The sequence below is a fragment of the Eurypyga helias genome, unplaced genomic scaffold, assembly GCF_000690775.1.
Source record: "Eurypyga helias isolate BGI_N326 unplaced genomic scaffold, ASM69077v1 scaffold32729, whole genome shotgun sequence".
Lineage (NCBI taxonomy): Eukaryota > Metazoa > Chordata > Aves > Eurypygiformes > Eurypygidae > Eurypyga > Eurypyga helias.
In genome coordinates, this window is record NW_010270629.1 from 1 (window position 1) to 14,706 (window position 14,706).

Sequence of the window (14,706 nt, forward strand, 5' to 3'; positions counted from 1 at the left end):
ACGGCTCCGAGGCTGGTGCCACTTTCCAGCAGCTGAAAATGTGAACACCAAGGATAACCAGATAACCCTCCTTTGAGGAGTGGGTGCTGCCGGGCCCAGAAAGTAACTCTCCCGCAAAGAGCCCACGGCAGAGTGTGACAGGGAGCCCAGGAACCAGCACCTTCGTCTGTCACCATCACCCTTCCACCTGCCCTTTCTCTGCGCTCCAGGGCTTCCCAGGCTCGTACAAAGCACCCTCCTGCCCCACACCCGATGAAGACCCTCGCTGCGACACGTACCCAGAGCGGAGGCTGCGGGCAGCTCTTCACACCCCTTCTGTGCTACGGAACGTTGGCCAACATCGCACCTGGCAGAGCGGGCTCAGGCACAGTCACTTTTTCTGGCTCAGTCCTCCAGGAGACAGTAGGCACAGCTCCTCCGACGTCCAACGGCTATGCTGTTTTCCTCAGAGGAGTCCGCAAATCCCCGCAGCAAGCGCGGAACAAGCCTTACGCTCACGCACGGTACGGAAATGCAGCCTCTGGGGAGAAAAGCAGACTGGGTGACAGCGGCAGCACATGGAACGCGGCTGCTCAGCTGCCCGTTCCTACAGACTAACGACAGTACCCAACAGCTACTAAAGAAATCCCACGGCCCGCCACTCTGGCTTGTTTTCTTGGAAATAAAGCAAAAACCAAACAAATTTCTACACTTCCGGGAAAGTTTTCACCATCAAGTCAAAAGAATGAATTGATCCTTTACAAGTTCCTGTTAACTAAACTGATCGTGAAGGAAAAAATACATTTCGAATAACTAACTGCAACGGAGTGATTTATTCAAGATGGAATGCAGGTAAACAAATGACAGTAGCAACAAATACAAACTTACGTTTCCATAACGTGAAGGCAACTTGGTACACTTCACCTCTACGGCACTGTATGTTTTAATACAGTGCCAATTATTGCTTCTTCCTGTTCAGGTTCTTCCAACTCTTACAATCAGTAATTTCTGACAGTCTATCAAAACTAAACACCAAACTACGCAGGCTGTGTGTTACGCTACCCAGGCACGCACACAGGCATGTTTTTGGCAAAACCCTAGGGGCACGTGCGAAGGATGAGCCACCGGGAACCAGCAGCACGTAGGGTGTGCAGGTTTTACTCGGAGCCCTCGCTTTGTGGGTCGCCCTCCCTGGCGACACCGTTCCTAGCCAAGTCCCTGTGCACGCCCCCTGGTACTCGCTCTCTAGACGGTCCGAGATCCTGCAGCTGTTTTCTCTGCGTGGTTTCCAGCTCTTCCAACCGCTTGCGAAGCAGGGAAAGCTCTCTCTGGTGCTGCTCCTCCTTGAAATCAAAAAGAAAAAAGCGGCTCCATTACACTTTGCACCCCTACAAGGGACCCATGTTTTCTTTACCTAATGATTTTAAAACACAAATGGTGAAGTCCACGATATCCTTACTCGTTCACGTTTACTCCTCAGTGTTTTGTGGGTGTTGTTCTAATGCTGATGCCGAGCAGCGTCAGCAGTACGCATGCAGTTCCTCCTCTCAGATGAAGAGGCATGCGGACCTGAGCTCTGTTGCCAAGAACGTGCAAAGTCAGCCCAGTCAACCCCAGCTGGAGAGATTTTCACCCTCAGCAGCTCACCGGGGTGAGCAGAACTCTCTTCAACCACACAAGAAACCCAGAGCAGCAATACTGAGTTTAGTAATCGCAGAATCACAGAATGGTTTGGGTTGGAAGGGACCTTAAAGACCATCTAGTTCCAACCCTCTGCCATGGGCAGGGACACCTTCCACTAGACCACGTTGCTCAAAGCCTCATCCAGCCTGGCCTTGAACACTCCCAGGGATGGGGCATCCACAGCTTCTCTGGGCAACCTGTTCCAGTGCCTCACCACCCTCTCCATGAAGAATTTCATCCTGATATCTAATCTAAACCTCCCCACTTTCAATTTAAACACATTACCTCTTGTTCTGTCACTACAGGCCCTTGTAAAAAGTCACCCCCAGCTTCCTTGTAGGCCCATAATAAGGAAACCATGGTGTGAGAACACCCCTATGGGATTTCTTGCCTACAAGGAGCCATTTAAAGCCTCTCAGGAGAAGGACAAAGTACAGAGAACTGGGTTAAAATTGCACGCTTGCTACATTCTGTCCCGTATCGCTCGTCCTCCCAGAACTCCCTCCCGTTGCAAGGAAGGGACATCACTAGAAGCATTCCTCAAGGTTTTATTCCTCTGTTGAAGGACCAGGTACTCCTCCCGTAAGACTAAGCTCTGCAATGAAGGACCCTTCCAGTACCCTCTGTTGTGGCGCTATTTTCACAACTCGTGCTACGTCACCACCTGAAGGAGGGAGAAGGACACTTCGGGCGCGGGAGGCAAGGCAGATGACGACATTACGCCGAGTGGATTGAGTGGCGGCATGTTAGGGTTCAGAATCAAACTCCGGAATTCATTGTGCCTGCGTTGCAAGTCCTTTAGTCTCTTCTGGAGGCGTGCGTGTTCTTCATAGGAAACATTCTGCCTGAGAAATAAAGATTTTGAGCAATAAGAAATCTCTTGATTATCCCAGCACAGAAGCACACCTCCCCACGAGTACACGTTTACTACCCCCCTGAAGGAAAACCACATGCCAGAAGAACCGGAGGGTGGAAGACCTGTGTATTCTTCTGCCTAACTGCCTAGCGAGAAGCCCCCCTGCAGAGTGAGTGACCTGCTGTACTGCACATCAGAATGTACAGGGTTTAGCTTTTAACAGCACTCACAGCCGTGAGCCACAGGAGCCACATTAAATTAATTACGTGAATCAAGCCCTCCACAGGCGCTCAACAAAGAGAAGAAAATCGGAGCTTGTCTTTCAAAGAGGATGCTAAGGCCGTTTCTCCTGCAGTTCCGAAGTCTGCTTCGCTTCCCTCTTCAGAAGGCCATCCTGCAACTCCATCTATCCAATGTTTTTCCTCTACTTCTTCCTGAAGAGACAACCCTGCAGTTGTCAGCAGCTCGTGGCTGCCCATCCAAAACAGACCCCGTTCAAAGGATCCCAGCGCTGAAAATGCTGTTAGACTGGACCCCAGTCACTGAGGGTCATGGGTCTTCAAAGTATTCAGATCCTGGGCACATAGCATTTTTCGAGCTAAGAAAATGCAGAGTTTGTTACCTGTTTAACACCTGGTTTTCTTTCTCCAGTTCTTCTATCTTGGCTTCCAGAAGTTCAAGTTTCTCTTGCATCCTCCTGTGCTTGTTGTCATTGAGGGTCTTCCTCTGTCAGGCAGACATTGCAAACAGGTAAGTGGTGCTTCGGTGGATCAGATCCTGTAACAACTCAATCTACACTGAACGTGGTTTCAAGCTGTGACAGTTTCTAGGACCTTCCTTCCTTAAGGAGTGGTGCTGTGCTGCTGAAGGTTCTGAATCCCCACGATGGGAATCAGAAGATACGGGAAGCAGCCATAGCCGCGACTGGAAGATGCACAGCCGGCAGTCACACACTGTACTAACAAACACCCACCCTATTTGGGAGTTACAGAGCTCATTCTTTAAATGACCATGTGTAAATAAGCAGAAAAGGGACAAAAAAGAAAGAACACCATTTGTCTAGCACTCGAAACACCACCCTTACCAATCAAGGAGCCCGCCTCTTAAACAGCCACACACACATATGCAAAAAAGCCTCACGGAGGCTTTGATGGCTTCATACCACCGCTGCTGGCTGTAATATTCTTTTGCATTATCACCTCAACCTAATTCTGTGCTAATCTCGAAGAGCCTGGTGCAATTTGTTGTTGTATACAGCAGTCTGAAATAAACTCTTAATATGGAAACAACTCTAGCTGGCCAAAGCAAAGCTGAACTTCTCATCAGCCGGCTCATTCGCAAAGGAAGAGTCCACATGCCTTTTTCTGAGCCACAGCAGCTCGACACAGCTTGTTCTTCACTTGGTTGTATTTCTCCTCTTTCTCGGTGATGCGCTGAGTAAGCACGTGCTTCTCCTCCAGCCACTCGATGTGCCTGCGCTCCGAAGTCCTTCGAAAAAAGCGGGTTAAAAGCCGAAGAGGTGACGCTGGCAGAGCAGTGCGCTGGGTTAATGCCGTAAGGCTCCTAAAGCAGCCGCATCTTTTCCCAGCTCCCACCCTAACACACCTGATCGACATCTGACTGTGCTAACAGCCCAGTTGTGACCGACGGCATTTGAACCTGGGCACTGACATCACCCTAGGTCTTGTTCAGCTACAGGCACATTTTGAAAGCTGATTCCAGGGAGTTAGTTAACCGTTGGCTGCTCGCTGGCTTGTCACAACACTTCTAAATTCTGGGCAAACAATCCCGCTGAACACCACAGTAGACACCCAGCGCTAAACATCAGATGTCAGAAGAGCCAGCCATTCCCTTCTCTGTTTGGGAGGCGAGGTGGAAGAGAACAGGTTGCTGCCCTGGGAGGTAGGTCCACGACGCCTTTGTAACAGAGAAGTACTGACTCTGCGCTCCCGGCCAGAACAAACGCCAATGCAACAGGAAGCTCTCACCGACATGGGTCCTAGTCAACACTCCAGCTGAACACACACCACCACCAACGTATGTTACCTGTTTACGCCTCGGCATGGCCAAAATACACCGAATTTAGGCTGTGTTCTCTAGCAGTGGGTAGGAAAGCAGCCAGTTTCTCTCTGCTGCCTTGATTGTTTAGGCTCCCTGCACTGCCAATCCGAGTCGGCAGGAACGAACGGCACACTGAACTACGTTACTGTGAAACATCAAACGGTGAGGGTCTATGCAGCAGCTCTGAAGAAATACAGTCCTAGGCTTGGTATAGGCGCATCCATAGCTCTGGGCTGATGCGGTGTCCCTACAGGGACTCTCACTGAATCTCTATAAACCTCTCTCCAAACACCCTTTCCCTTCCCCACAGTACAAGTGTTAGGCATCATCCACTCCCAAATCAGCACCAGGATCCTGGCTACCTTGGCACCATCACAGCTCTTTCAGCAGCCTCAGCATCACTCGTACCTTGCTGTGGACTGTAAATAACAACCTGCTACCCAGAAACCAAAAGGCTTTCTCGAAAAGCACTGAATTTCAGCTGAGACAACGGTTAAAAAGGCCAATAATGCTGTTCCTGAAATGCTTAACAAGTGCCTATCTAAGCTTATCCCTGATCCGTATCAGCCTCGCAGTTTGCCTTCAGCCCTTTTTCTCACTTCACATTCCCGCATCCAAGCCCGAGATCGACACATGCAGGCAGGCAGCTGCCTTGCCTACTTACGGCTCAACTGGCATTATTCTACTCATCTGAAACTTTCGATCTTAGGCTTTCCTAGCTTTCGGTCCTTATCTCATTTCCTCTTTAAGCTGAGTTGCTTTGGTGCAACTTAACTCTTGGAGCTCAAGCTCGGAACTGAGGAAGGAAGTCCCATCACCGAGAGTCAGAAAAGGAACGGCACCACGTCCCAGGGCTCGCAGGGTAACAGGAGGACAGAGCCTGCAGGCTGCAAAGCTGCTTAACTTCTGCAGTATCAGCCTTGGTGCAGCCCCCGTTATCTACACTCTTACACAAGGATCTCGGAGCACTGCCAAGTTCCCTCCGCTGCCTTCCCAGGAAAACCCCTTCCTGACTGGTCTACAGGCCATAAATATGTAACTGACATTCACAGTCTCACCCCAACAACAGTGACAATCTCACTCAAAACAGGAATGCACCTTCCTAAAGTAAACATCCGAAGTATTTAATGTGCTACTGACAACTGAACGTGCTCTGCAGTCCTAAAGCAGTGATTTCTTCAAATGTTAAACTGAAAAGCAATACTTAAACTACTGACACGGCAGCAATTGTGGTACCAGTTTGTAGCAAGAGGGGTTAAAACACAAAAATACCACATTATACCTCTGGGACGTGTTCTATTTAATCAAGGATGCTGACTTTTTAAAAGACCCACCACACAATAATCCGGTACAAATTAGACTTGGTTTTGGTTATTAGTCTGGGAAATACTAAACAGTCATTTCAGACTGACTGACAAATTAACCTTTAAATTCCAGGAAAGTGTTTATTCCTGTATGGGCCCTGAACAAGAGTTGGTTTCCTTCACCGTTTATTAGCGTATTTTGATTGTATGTGGGCAAGCTCGTGCAGAGAAGGAAAGTGATTATTTTTAATTTTGATGAGAGCAATTAGAAAATATCCAATAAGCTGTCATTTGCCCCACATCTGCTAAAAGGATCTAGTGGAGAGGGGGGAAAAAAGGTATACACACACAAACAGACCGAGTTCCTGAAGTCTTATCGATGCGCAGTACAACGCTTAAACACTTTTTTCACCCTTAATGCTGAAACACTCTTACAAGAACTGTGTGTGAAACTCTGGATCCACTTTACCTAATCCAAGTCTGACATTCACTTCAATATAAACAGGACCTAATTTTGTAAAACTAGTGTACTTTCACCCATCGAGAATTAACTGTGACAGGCACGAATGGAAGCAAGTTCCTGGTTTTGAAGCTACCACAAGCAAAGCTTTTGCACTTACTGCATGATGGAAGGTACCAGCGTTTTTACAGCTGTCCAGTATTCTCTGTTCACTTTTAATTTCAGATTTTATCCAGAATCTAGAATCCACAGGAAGCAATCCACATGAAAGGAATACAGACAATATGAAAAGGAAAGCCAAAAGGAAGAAAAAAAATTACTTCTCTGCTTCCAGTTGCGCTTTTTCTGCCTGAGTCCTTGCATGCTGACACTCTTGTTTCAATCTTTCTACTATTTCCTTCAGCTTCTGATTAGACTCCAGTAACTCATTTTCCGACTGCGAAAGCGAGGCAAGCTGGAGTTGCATGTCATGCACTTGCTAGGAAGAAATGAAACAGTTCCATTTGAGAAGGTATGCACATAACGAAACCAGCCCTGGGATACTAAGACAGAGCAAGCGCAGACACCAGCTGGCTGCGTTAGCTTTTCATAAACCTTCTTTATCTGCTCCTTTGCTCCTTCCCCAACAGCTTCTCCAGAAGCTTTACAGGAAATCACTGCTAGACAAGGAAGGTTTTCCACTGTCATTAAAATGAGAAAGGGAGGCAGGAGTCTTCAGCTGCAGGTGTGTCCCCCAGACCTTAAGAAAGGGGGCATGAAGGCCCCCAGGGCTGCACAGAACTAGAGCACCACGCGACATTTAGTAGCTGAGCTGCGGAGCCAGCCGGACGCCTCTTCCTCCTGACGCACAGCGCGTTGTTACGGCCCGAAGCGGCTCTGCCAACCAGCTCTCATGAGCTAGTCAGTCTGGAGCCTGAAAACTCCAACCTCCGCAACCAGCAGGTAGAAGGGACGATTTCCCTTCCCTTCTCCTCTCTCCACATGCACACTCGGATACCCCAGCTTCTGACTTCTGGAGGAAAACCAAATATTGCCTTGAACTTAGGTGCACACTGGCTGCATTACCTACTAAGTAAGCGAGCAGGAGTTAAAGGACTTAGGTTTATATTTTCAACACTGCCGTCAGTTCGCTCTGCAACAGAAATACACCTCTTCACGCTAGTTTATTCATTTATGAGACATCCGTTAAGCACTTGAAGAACCTCAGACGAGAGACGCAGTGTAAATGCAAAGCATTACCTAGAAACAATTTAGAAGTCTCCATGGAAACGGAATCTCCAGTTAAACGGTGCATAACCGTATTCAATATACCACTCCATAAATGTTCAGCTTTGGAACCCTTGGTACCGACGAAACGCACGAAGCAAAGAGCTGCAACCCATCTGCAGAGGCCCAGGAAAGCATGCCTGATCTCTGAGCGCTTTCCGCCTGAAATACCCGCTGGATGCATCTTGTCCCTCGGGGAGAAGAATGCCTTAAAACTTCAATCTCGTCATCGAACACCGGACACGGCAACTGTGGGGAAGACTGTATCCCCGCACGGAATGTTACCATGGAATAACACCTTACCTGTTTAAGATCAGCACTTTCACGTTTCTTTTCTTCCAACTCCTCTGACTGAATAGCTTGCTGTTGAATTTTTAACCTAAAATTGTATAAGACATCCTTATTTTTAGCTAATTAAAATATAAATGCTAGAAGTTAGGACAAATCGGTCTGACAGTAGGATACGTTGCGTGATTGGAAAGGCCGATAAATACTCAACTGAACAATGATTTAAAATACTTTCTTACTGATTATTAGAATTCCTACAGGAGTTAAAAATACGTTGATTTGTTTGCTTTTGGAGTGTGGCCTTTGCTAATTCTAGCACACTGACCCTCATACAAACACTAGAGTAAAGCCAACGCGCTGAGAACTGTAACCGCCAGCTCAAAGAGAGACCGCGTGAGCGTGCCACTCCGCCAGCTGCTGATACAGCACCACCGCGGACAGAGAAATGCTTTCCTCTGATGCTGGGGCTGTGCCAGCAGCCAGCATGGGCTCAGTTTTAACAAACACGGGAATTGCAACATTATGTCTCAAAGATGTTCATTAACATCATATAATTTTTAAAGATCTCAAGAATTTTTTCTTTAAACAGCATTTTTTCAATTCTGCCCTCTTTTTACACAATGCAAAAGGCAGTTATATTTAATTTACCATAATCAACACTTGTGCATCTCTGAATAGTAAACTTTTATACTGACTACTGTAAAGAAATTGGGGGGGGAGGAGGGGGTGGTGAAGATAAATATGCACTGAGGTTAGAAAAGCCACACTACCGCAAACGCTGAAGTTCCTTTTTGCTAGATTCTTCTGCCATCTGAACAGCACGCAGTTTCTCTTCATACTGATCCTTTTCAGATTGTCTCCAAGTATCTTGTTCCAGTTTCATCTTCTCTAGATCAGCTAATCTGTTCTCGAGTTCTAACCTGAGACATATTCAGCATGTGCACAAGAATCATGACAAAATGCCGCGAGCGTTCAGTTGCTAAGAATGACATTTTTTAAAGTTACTCAAAACACTCCTCTTTCAGAAGTTGAGTAGTAAACCAACAAACATACTTTTCATCCTGCAAGGTTGCAATTTTTTCAAAAACTTCCTCTTTGGCAGCCTGCACTTTACGAATTAGCTCCCGTTCCTTTTCTACTAAAAGCACCTTATGACGTTCAACAGCTGCCTTAAGAATTTCCTTGTCTGACAGCAATCCTGCATTATACATTAAAAAAAAAAAAGGTTAAGATGTCATTATTGGTATCAACCTGATGAAATCCAGTATTAAAATAACATTATAAATTAAGAAAGGGGAGCTAAAAATCACAATTTACAATGCAATGAATGACTGAACAGAAATAAAAACCCTAAAGAAAACCAGAAGAGACATGGCCTTTCTCAGTATAACAGGAACACTTCAAGAGCTTTTGAAGAGGAACCATTACACTGGAATGCCTGTTATGAAGACTTATTATTTTTATATACAAAAATAATTAAACAGTTGATGTTATTACAGATTTAAACTCCAAAGCAATTTTTCCAAGCAGTTTTGTCTGGATTAAAAAGAAAAAAGTGTTCCATGAAAGATCAAACAAGAAAATGTATTTTCTTTCTATGGAAAAATTTCTGGTAAACAGTAACGGGTTTCCAGTGAAACCACGGTAACCTGGCTACAACACATCTCCCAACTCAAGCCACTCAGATTGCCAAATGAGGCAATTCTAAAATTGGGGCTCAATGCGCAGGAACAGCAGATGCAAATGAAAAACGTGTCACCAAGACAGTGGCACACAAGCCACCACGCTACAGCAACAACTCCCACTTATCCAGCCAATTCAGTGCTGCAAACTGGATTCCACAGCAAGTTCAGGTTAGCTTCAACCTCATCCGTACAGCTTCCTAGTTCATAGGGTCTGACATTTTCAGTTCTCAGTAATCGCCACTTTTCAGTTGCTCTCAGAAGTAACAGAAACAACTCTCCCGGGAAGGTGAAGGTACTGTTTTGAGGTGATGGCAAATCAGTGAGGACAGTCCAGAGCAGTGATCTAAATCATGAGCATGTCACTAGTACTGGGAAGCTTTGGCCTTTTCACTCAGGAAGGCTACTTCAGGTTGCCTACCGGATCAGCTGCATTAGGTAGCTTAGACCATCACCTGTTTTCTTCAAAGAATGAGCCATAAATTGTGTTTTGTTTCACACGGCAGCCTTACCCAGGTGCTAACAATCCCTTGGACACAGAGTCAGGAAACAAAACCACCACTGAATCCCTACGGTACCAGGTTTCAAGCAGAGTGTGAAAGACCCTAGAATTTGGCGATAACAGAAAAAAATAACCCCATGAATTACAAGATTTAAACCAGATTATGCTCAAACTGCGACACAAATTCACTAATTTCCATAAACACAACATTGTTCTGCAGCTGTTCTTCTTGACCTAGCAGACCATGTGAAACAACGCAGTGACTTCAGACACAAAAATGAATTTTCAGATCCATGACCTAGACCAGAATTAGAAGGTGAAGGCAGCTGGGGAACGTTTGGAGGAAAAAGAATTTTAGTCATTCCAACTAAAAGTTCCAAAAGAAATCATAGAAATTAATGGCACATTTTACCATCCATTTCACTTTGAATCTTGTTTCTTTCTCTTTCTACCTCACTCTTTGTTCTCGCTGCCTCCAGTTTGACATTTGTTACTTCCAATTTATGTGAATGTTTAAGTTCTTCTACCTGTGAATTAGGAGGGGAAAAAAAAAAATCAACTAAAATAAATACACATATGCACAGCTTCACTGCAAGGTTTTTGTGTGACACTTTGCTAACAAGAAAATCCGCCAAATAATTGTGGCCTAATCTTATGTTAAAGATACCTGAAATATTTTTTTCATCCACTGCTTTCAGGAAAGACAATCCGGAATATCTAGAATATCCACTCTTGTAGGTAATTTTTGATGGTCATTATATAGCTACTGTAACACAAAAGCTATTGACGTGATCCGATTCCCCCAATCATGATCAGTGCTATTACAGGATTTGATCAATTCCTCATCACCTGCTGATTACTGAATGAGTTGTCAGTCATCTTAAAATGCAAGTTTCATATACTCCCTGAGTGAAAAAATAAAGTGCTCAAACATAACATCTATTCCAGGAACCCAACTGTCTGACTATTAAAATGTACTTCATCTTTCACGAGCCAGTCAGAACCACAGAATCGTGTAGGCAGGGAAAGACCTTTAAGACCATCGAGTCCCACCGTTAATTTCCGTCTGGCCGGACCAAGTCAGAACCACAGAATCGTGTAGGCAGGGAAAGACCTTTAAGACCATCGAGTCCAACCGTTAATCTAACACTGCTCATGCCACCACTAAACCGTGGCCCTGAGCACCACGTCCACACATCTTGCATACCTCCAGGAATGGTGACTTCCCTGGGCAGCCCATTCCAATGCCTGACAACCTGAAGTTATTACAAGCTACAGTGTAGAAAAGTTAATTTTTTAAGAAGCCTCGGTGATAGGTGCACAGATCCACAGGATTGGCTGTAAAAACTTGGTGTCTGAGTACTATACGTTCTCCAAGCTAGCCTACAAATATCGGGGTGCTTCTGAAAAGGCTACTCATTGGAAATATCTTGCTGTGACACCGATCCAAACCATGTAAGATGCTGATGCCTCACTAACCCAAGCATTAGCATGTCAGTTTACACATAGTTCACTGCTGACTAAAGATCCCTCAGAGTCAAGCTGAAATAATCTCCCTAAGTAAATCAAAACAGTGATATGTAAAACCAGATTAGCAATTGCTCCCCCAAGTACTTTCAGTTTGGTAACTACTTTTAGTCCCCCAGACCTCCTGCAGTGCTACACTACTATCTCAAAAATCCAAGTCTTCATAGTTTCAAAGTGCATTTTAAATCACGTACTTCTCTACAACTGAGACACACACATCAAATGGCCTCACAAAAGCAGGAGCTTTAAGAACATCGACTCCAAGACAATTACTGCTTGCACGGAAACTTTCTATAGTTTAGGCATTTGTACGCAGTAATTACACGGTCAATGAGAATTAAATATCTAGAGGAAAGCACTTATAATGAAAATCCATTCACAATGACAAATGTAATTACAACCTGCTAGCACATACGAGTGGCAAAAGGTTAAGAATGACATAGCAGCTTATTAAGTAACTACACGGTGGATTTGGTTGCTTAAATACTATGTTGAGAACATTTAAGGGCAACTTGCAAAGATTTAAGGTGGCTTTTTTAAGGCACAAAATCCGGAAGACAAATGCGCGCACCTGCGCTCAGAAATAAGTCTGAGTGGGTGCAGAAAGGGGTGGAGGTTAGTAAAGAAATTAGTTTCCATTCTCTTCCCTTCAAGAAACAGCACTGCCCACTTGAATTTTGTCCTGCTTCTGGAGGTGAGCAGAGAACACCAGCTGATACAAAGAGCAGAGACCGTAACAATCTTCTATATATTCCAAGAGACAACTGATTAAAAATGCTGGACAGGAGTTTCCCCCTCCTATTTATTGTTCATGTGAGACAAGTATGACCCACTGTATAGAGAGGTTTTAAATATGGTATAGGCATACCCTATTCTTAAGGTAAATGCGAGCTTTTTTGGATTAGGGACCAAAATGAAATACTTCCCACTCATAAATGCGCACTGTAAAGCCTCTTCTGAATGAAATCTGAGACAGTTAACGAACAGCCATGGGAGAAGTTAAAGTTTTCTTCCTGTGTTATATCTCTCTTGAGGCAAATTATGACAATATTAACTGCCACCGCCATACAAAGCACACATCAGTGTTACTTGGGAAGCATATTCAGAAACACAGCATCACTTTAAGATAACAGAGACCTTAAAATAATTCTGCAGTCAGCTAGATCTTCAAGACCAAAGTTACTGGCTTTACAGTTAGCTCAGAACTAATTACAGCCTCTCCAGAATGGTAAAAAAACAGGGGATTAAATTTGCTACCTGGAACTGGCCCAAGTAACTATTTCATTAGGATTAGTATCCTGACTCAAATTTACATAAAGCAAGGTAATGGTTCTGCAACATTTGAAGGTAAACCCGTTGACTACTTGTGCTGGGTTTAGTCAGGAAAGAGGTAAATCTCTTCACAGTGGCTGGTATGAAGCTGGGTTTCTGGATTTACCCTGAGAAAATGACTGATAAGGTACCTTTTTAGCTGGTGCTGGGGGGTGCTTGTACCAATGCAAGGCCTTCCCCAGCTTCTGACACTGCAGCTGCATTCCCAACTCTCTCTCGCTACAGGCAGTGTGGGGGGACACACAGCCCAGGCAGCTGACCCAAACTGACCCAAGGCGTATTTTCATTCCATAATAACCTTGCTCGGTACGTAAGCGGGGAGCGGGCTCGGAGGCCATTACGCTCTTTAACTCTCTTTTTGCTGCTCTGCTAACTCCTGTGTCTGCTCATTCGTTAGTGAGCTGGTGGGTGGGTTGGCTTTCCCAGTCGTGCTGTCACTGATAGGGTTCACTCAGACACTCCTGCACTCACTCTCGGGCTCTGGCTCTCAGGCTCTGACTCACTGCTGAGGCTTCGTGGTACTTTGCTGGCTGGAGTTAAACCACAACACTAGTCTTCCAATTCGTCTCGTTTATTCAAATAATCAGACATGAAATTGCATAAAGGGTCTGTCTTTTTTATGCTGTGTAGCTGAGGAGTCACTGCAACCAGATAAAACTCTGAATCTGGCATCTATACTAATCTAATTATGCTGAAATACTAAACAGTAATATCATGTTTCTTCAGCACTTTAAGGTTTTCCCTAAACTAGAAGCCTTGTGATTTTTTTTTAAGTATTTATCTAGAAATTTCTCTAAGATCTCAAAAAAAAAAATTTAGAAGACATTCAAACCTAGAACAAAACCTCTAAGATCTGGTGCCAACAACTGAGATGCTCAAACACCTTGTAAGACAATGATCTACTTCAAAGGACAGGATGCAGTGCTGTACAGAAGCCTCTCTGTCCAAGCTCTTGTGAGCATTAGCCCGAGAAAAGCGCCATGCTAATGTGACTATCCTGCTTCTAATACAACCTATGTCTCCACAGGTGATTCCAGTGCAGCTCGCCTCCTGTAGCTAACACAGCCCATTCAGAGGATGTGTTTTAACATCTCCAGAAGCCATAGCTCCACTTTCAAACACAGGGGAAAAGATATCAATTTAAAGCTCTATTGAACTTGCCACATTTCATGAAAAAGTAACGCTTGCTTCCATCGAGTAAGGCTACCTATTTTCATGGGTGATAAGAACAGGAATATAAAGACACTTCTTGGAGCCATGTTCTATTTAGAAAAAAGATCTAGCAAATGAAATTAAAAAAAACATAACCTCAATCTTTAGGGATACTTTTAGAGATGACAGTTTTCCTGTAAAGTCACATATTCTATATCTTCCAACTGAAACTGGGAAAAAAATTCCTAACCTATATTAAGTCACAGCAGAAGACATTGTTACTTTATTCTTAATGGAATATATAAACAGAAAAACATAACAGGATATGAAAAATGTATTTCAGATACCATAAAAGCACTTACTTTAGCAGCTAAGGAATTGACTTCTCGTTCAGATTTGTGAAGTTTGCTAGTTAAGAGAATGTTTTGCTCATGACTCGTCTGCAGTTCTTTCTGAATTCGATCAATCTGTAGTTCAGCAGACTTCTTTTCTGCCTTGAATAAAGGAGGTATTTGTAAGATTTTTGGAGCAAGGCTGCCTCTTGCTGTCCACTTGAAAGGTTCAATTGAGCTGGGCTTTCAGATCATATAATCACAATGGTTTGGGTTGGAAGG

The 14,706-nt window shown here is 44.5% G+C and overlaps 1 protein-coding gene across 1 annotated transcript; it reads right to left on the minus strand.

Annotated features, from left to right (window-relative positions):
- Window positions 1-1,136: 1,136 nt before the first annotated feature.
- CEP83 (centrosomal protein 83kDa) lies at window positions 1,137-14,586 on the minus strand (the record flags this gene model as incomplete). Its single annotated transcript, XM_010158528.1, has 10 exons — window positions 1,137-1,322; window positions 2,327-2,507; window positions 3,141-3,244; window positions 3,877-4,006; window positions 6,664-6,821; window positions 7,913-7,988; window positions 8,668-8,817; window positions 8,951-9,095; window positions 10,494-10,608; window positions 14,455-14,586. Coding segments are annotated over 10 exons (1,377 nt in total), but the record flags the coding sequence as incomplete, so codon positions are not given.
- Between the last annotated feature and the right edge of the window lie 120 nt (window positions 14,587-14,706).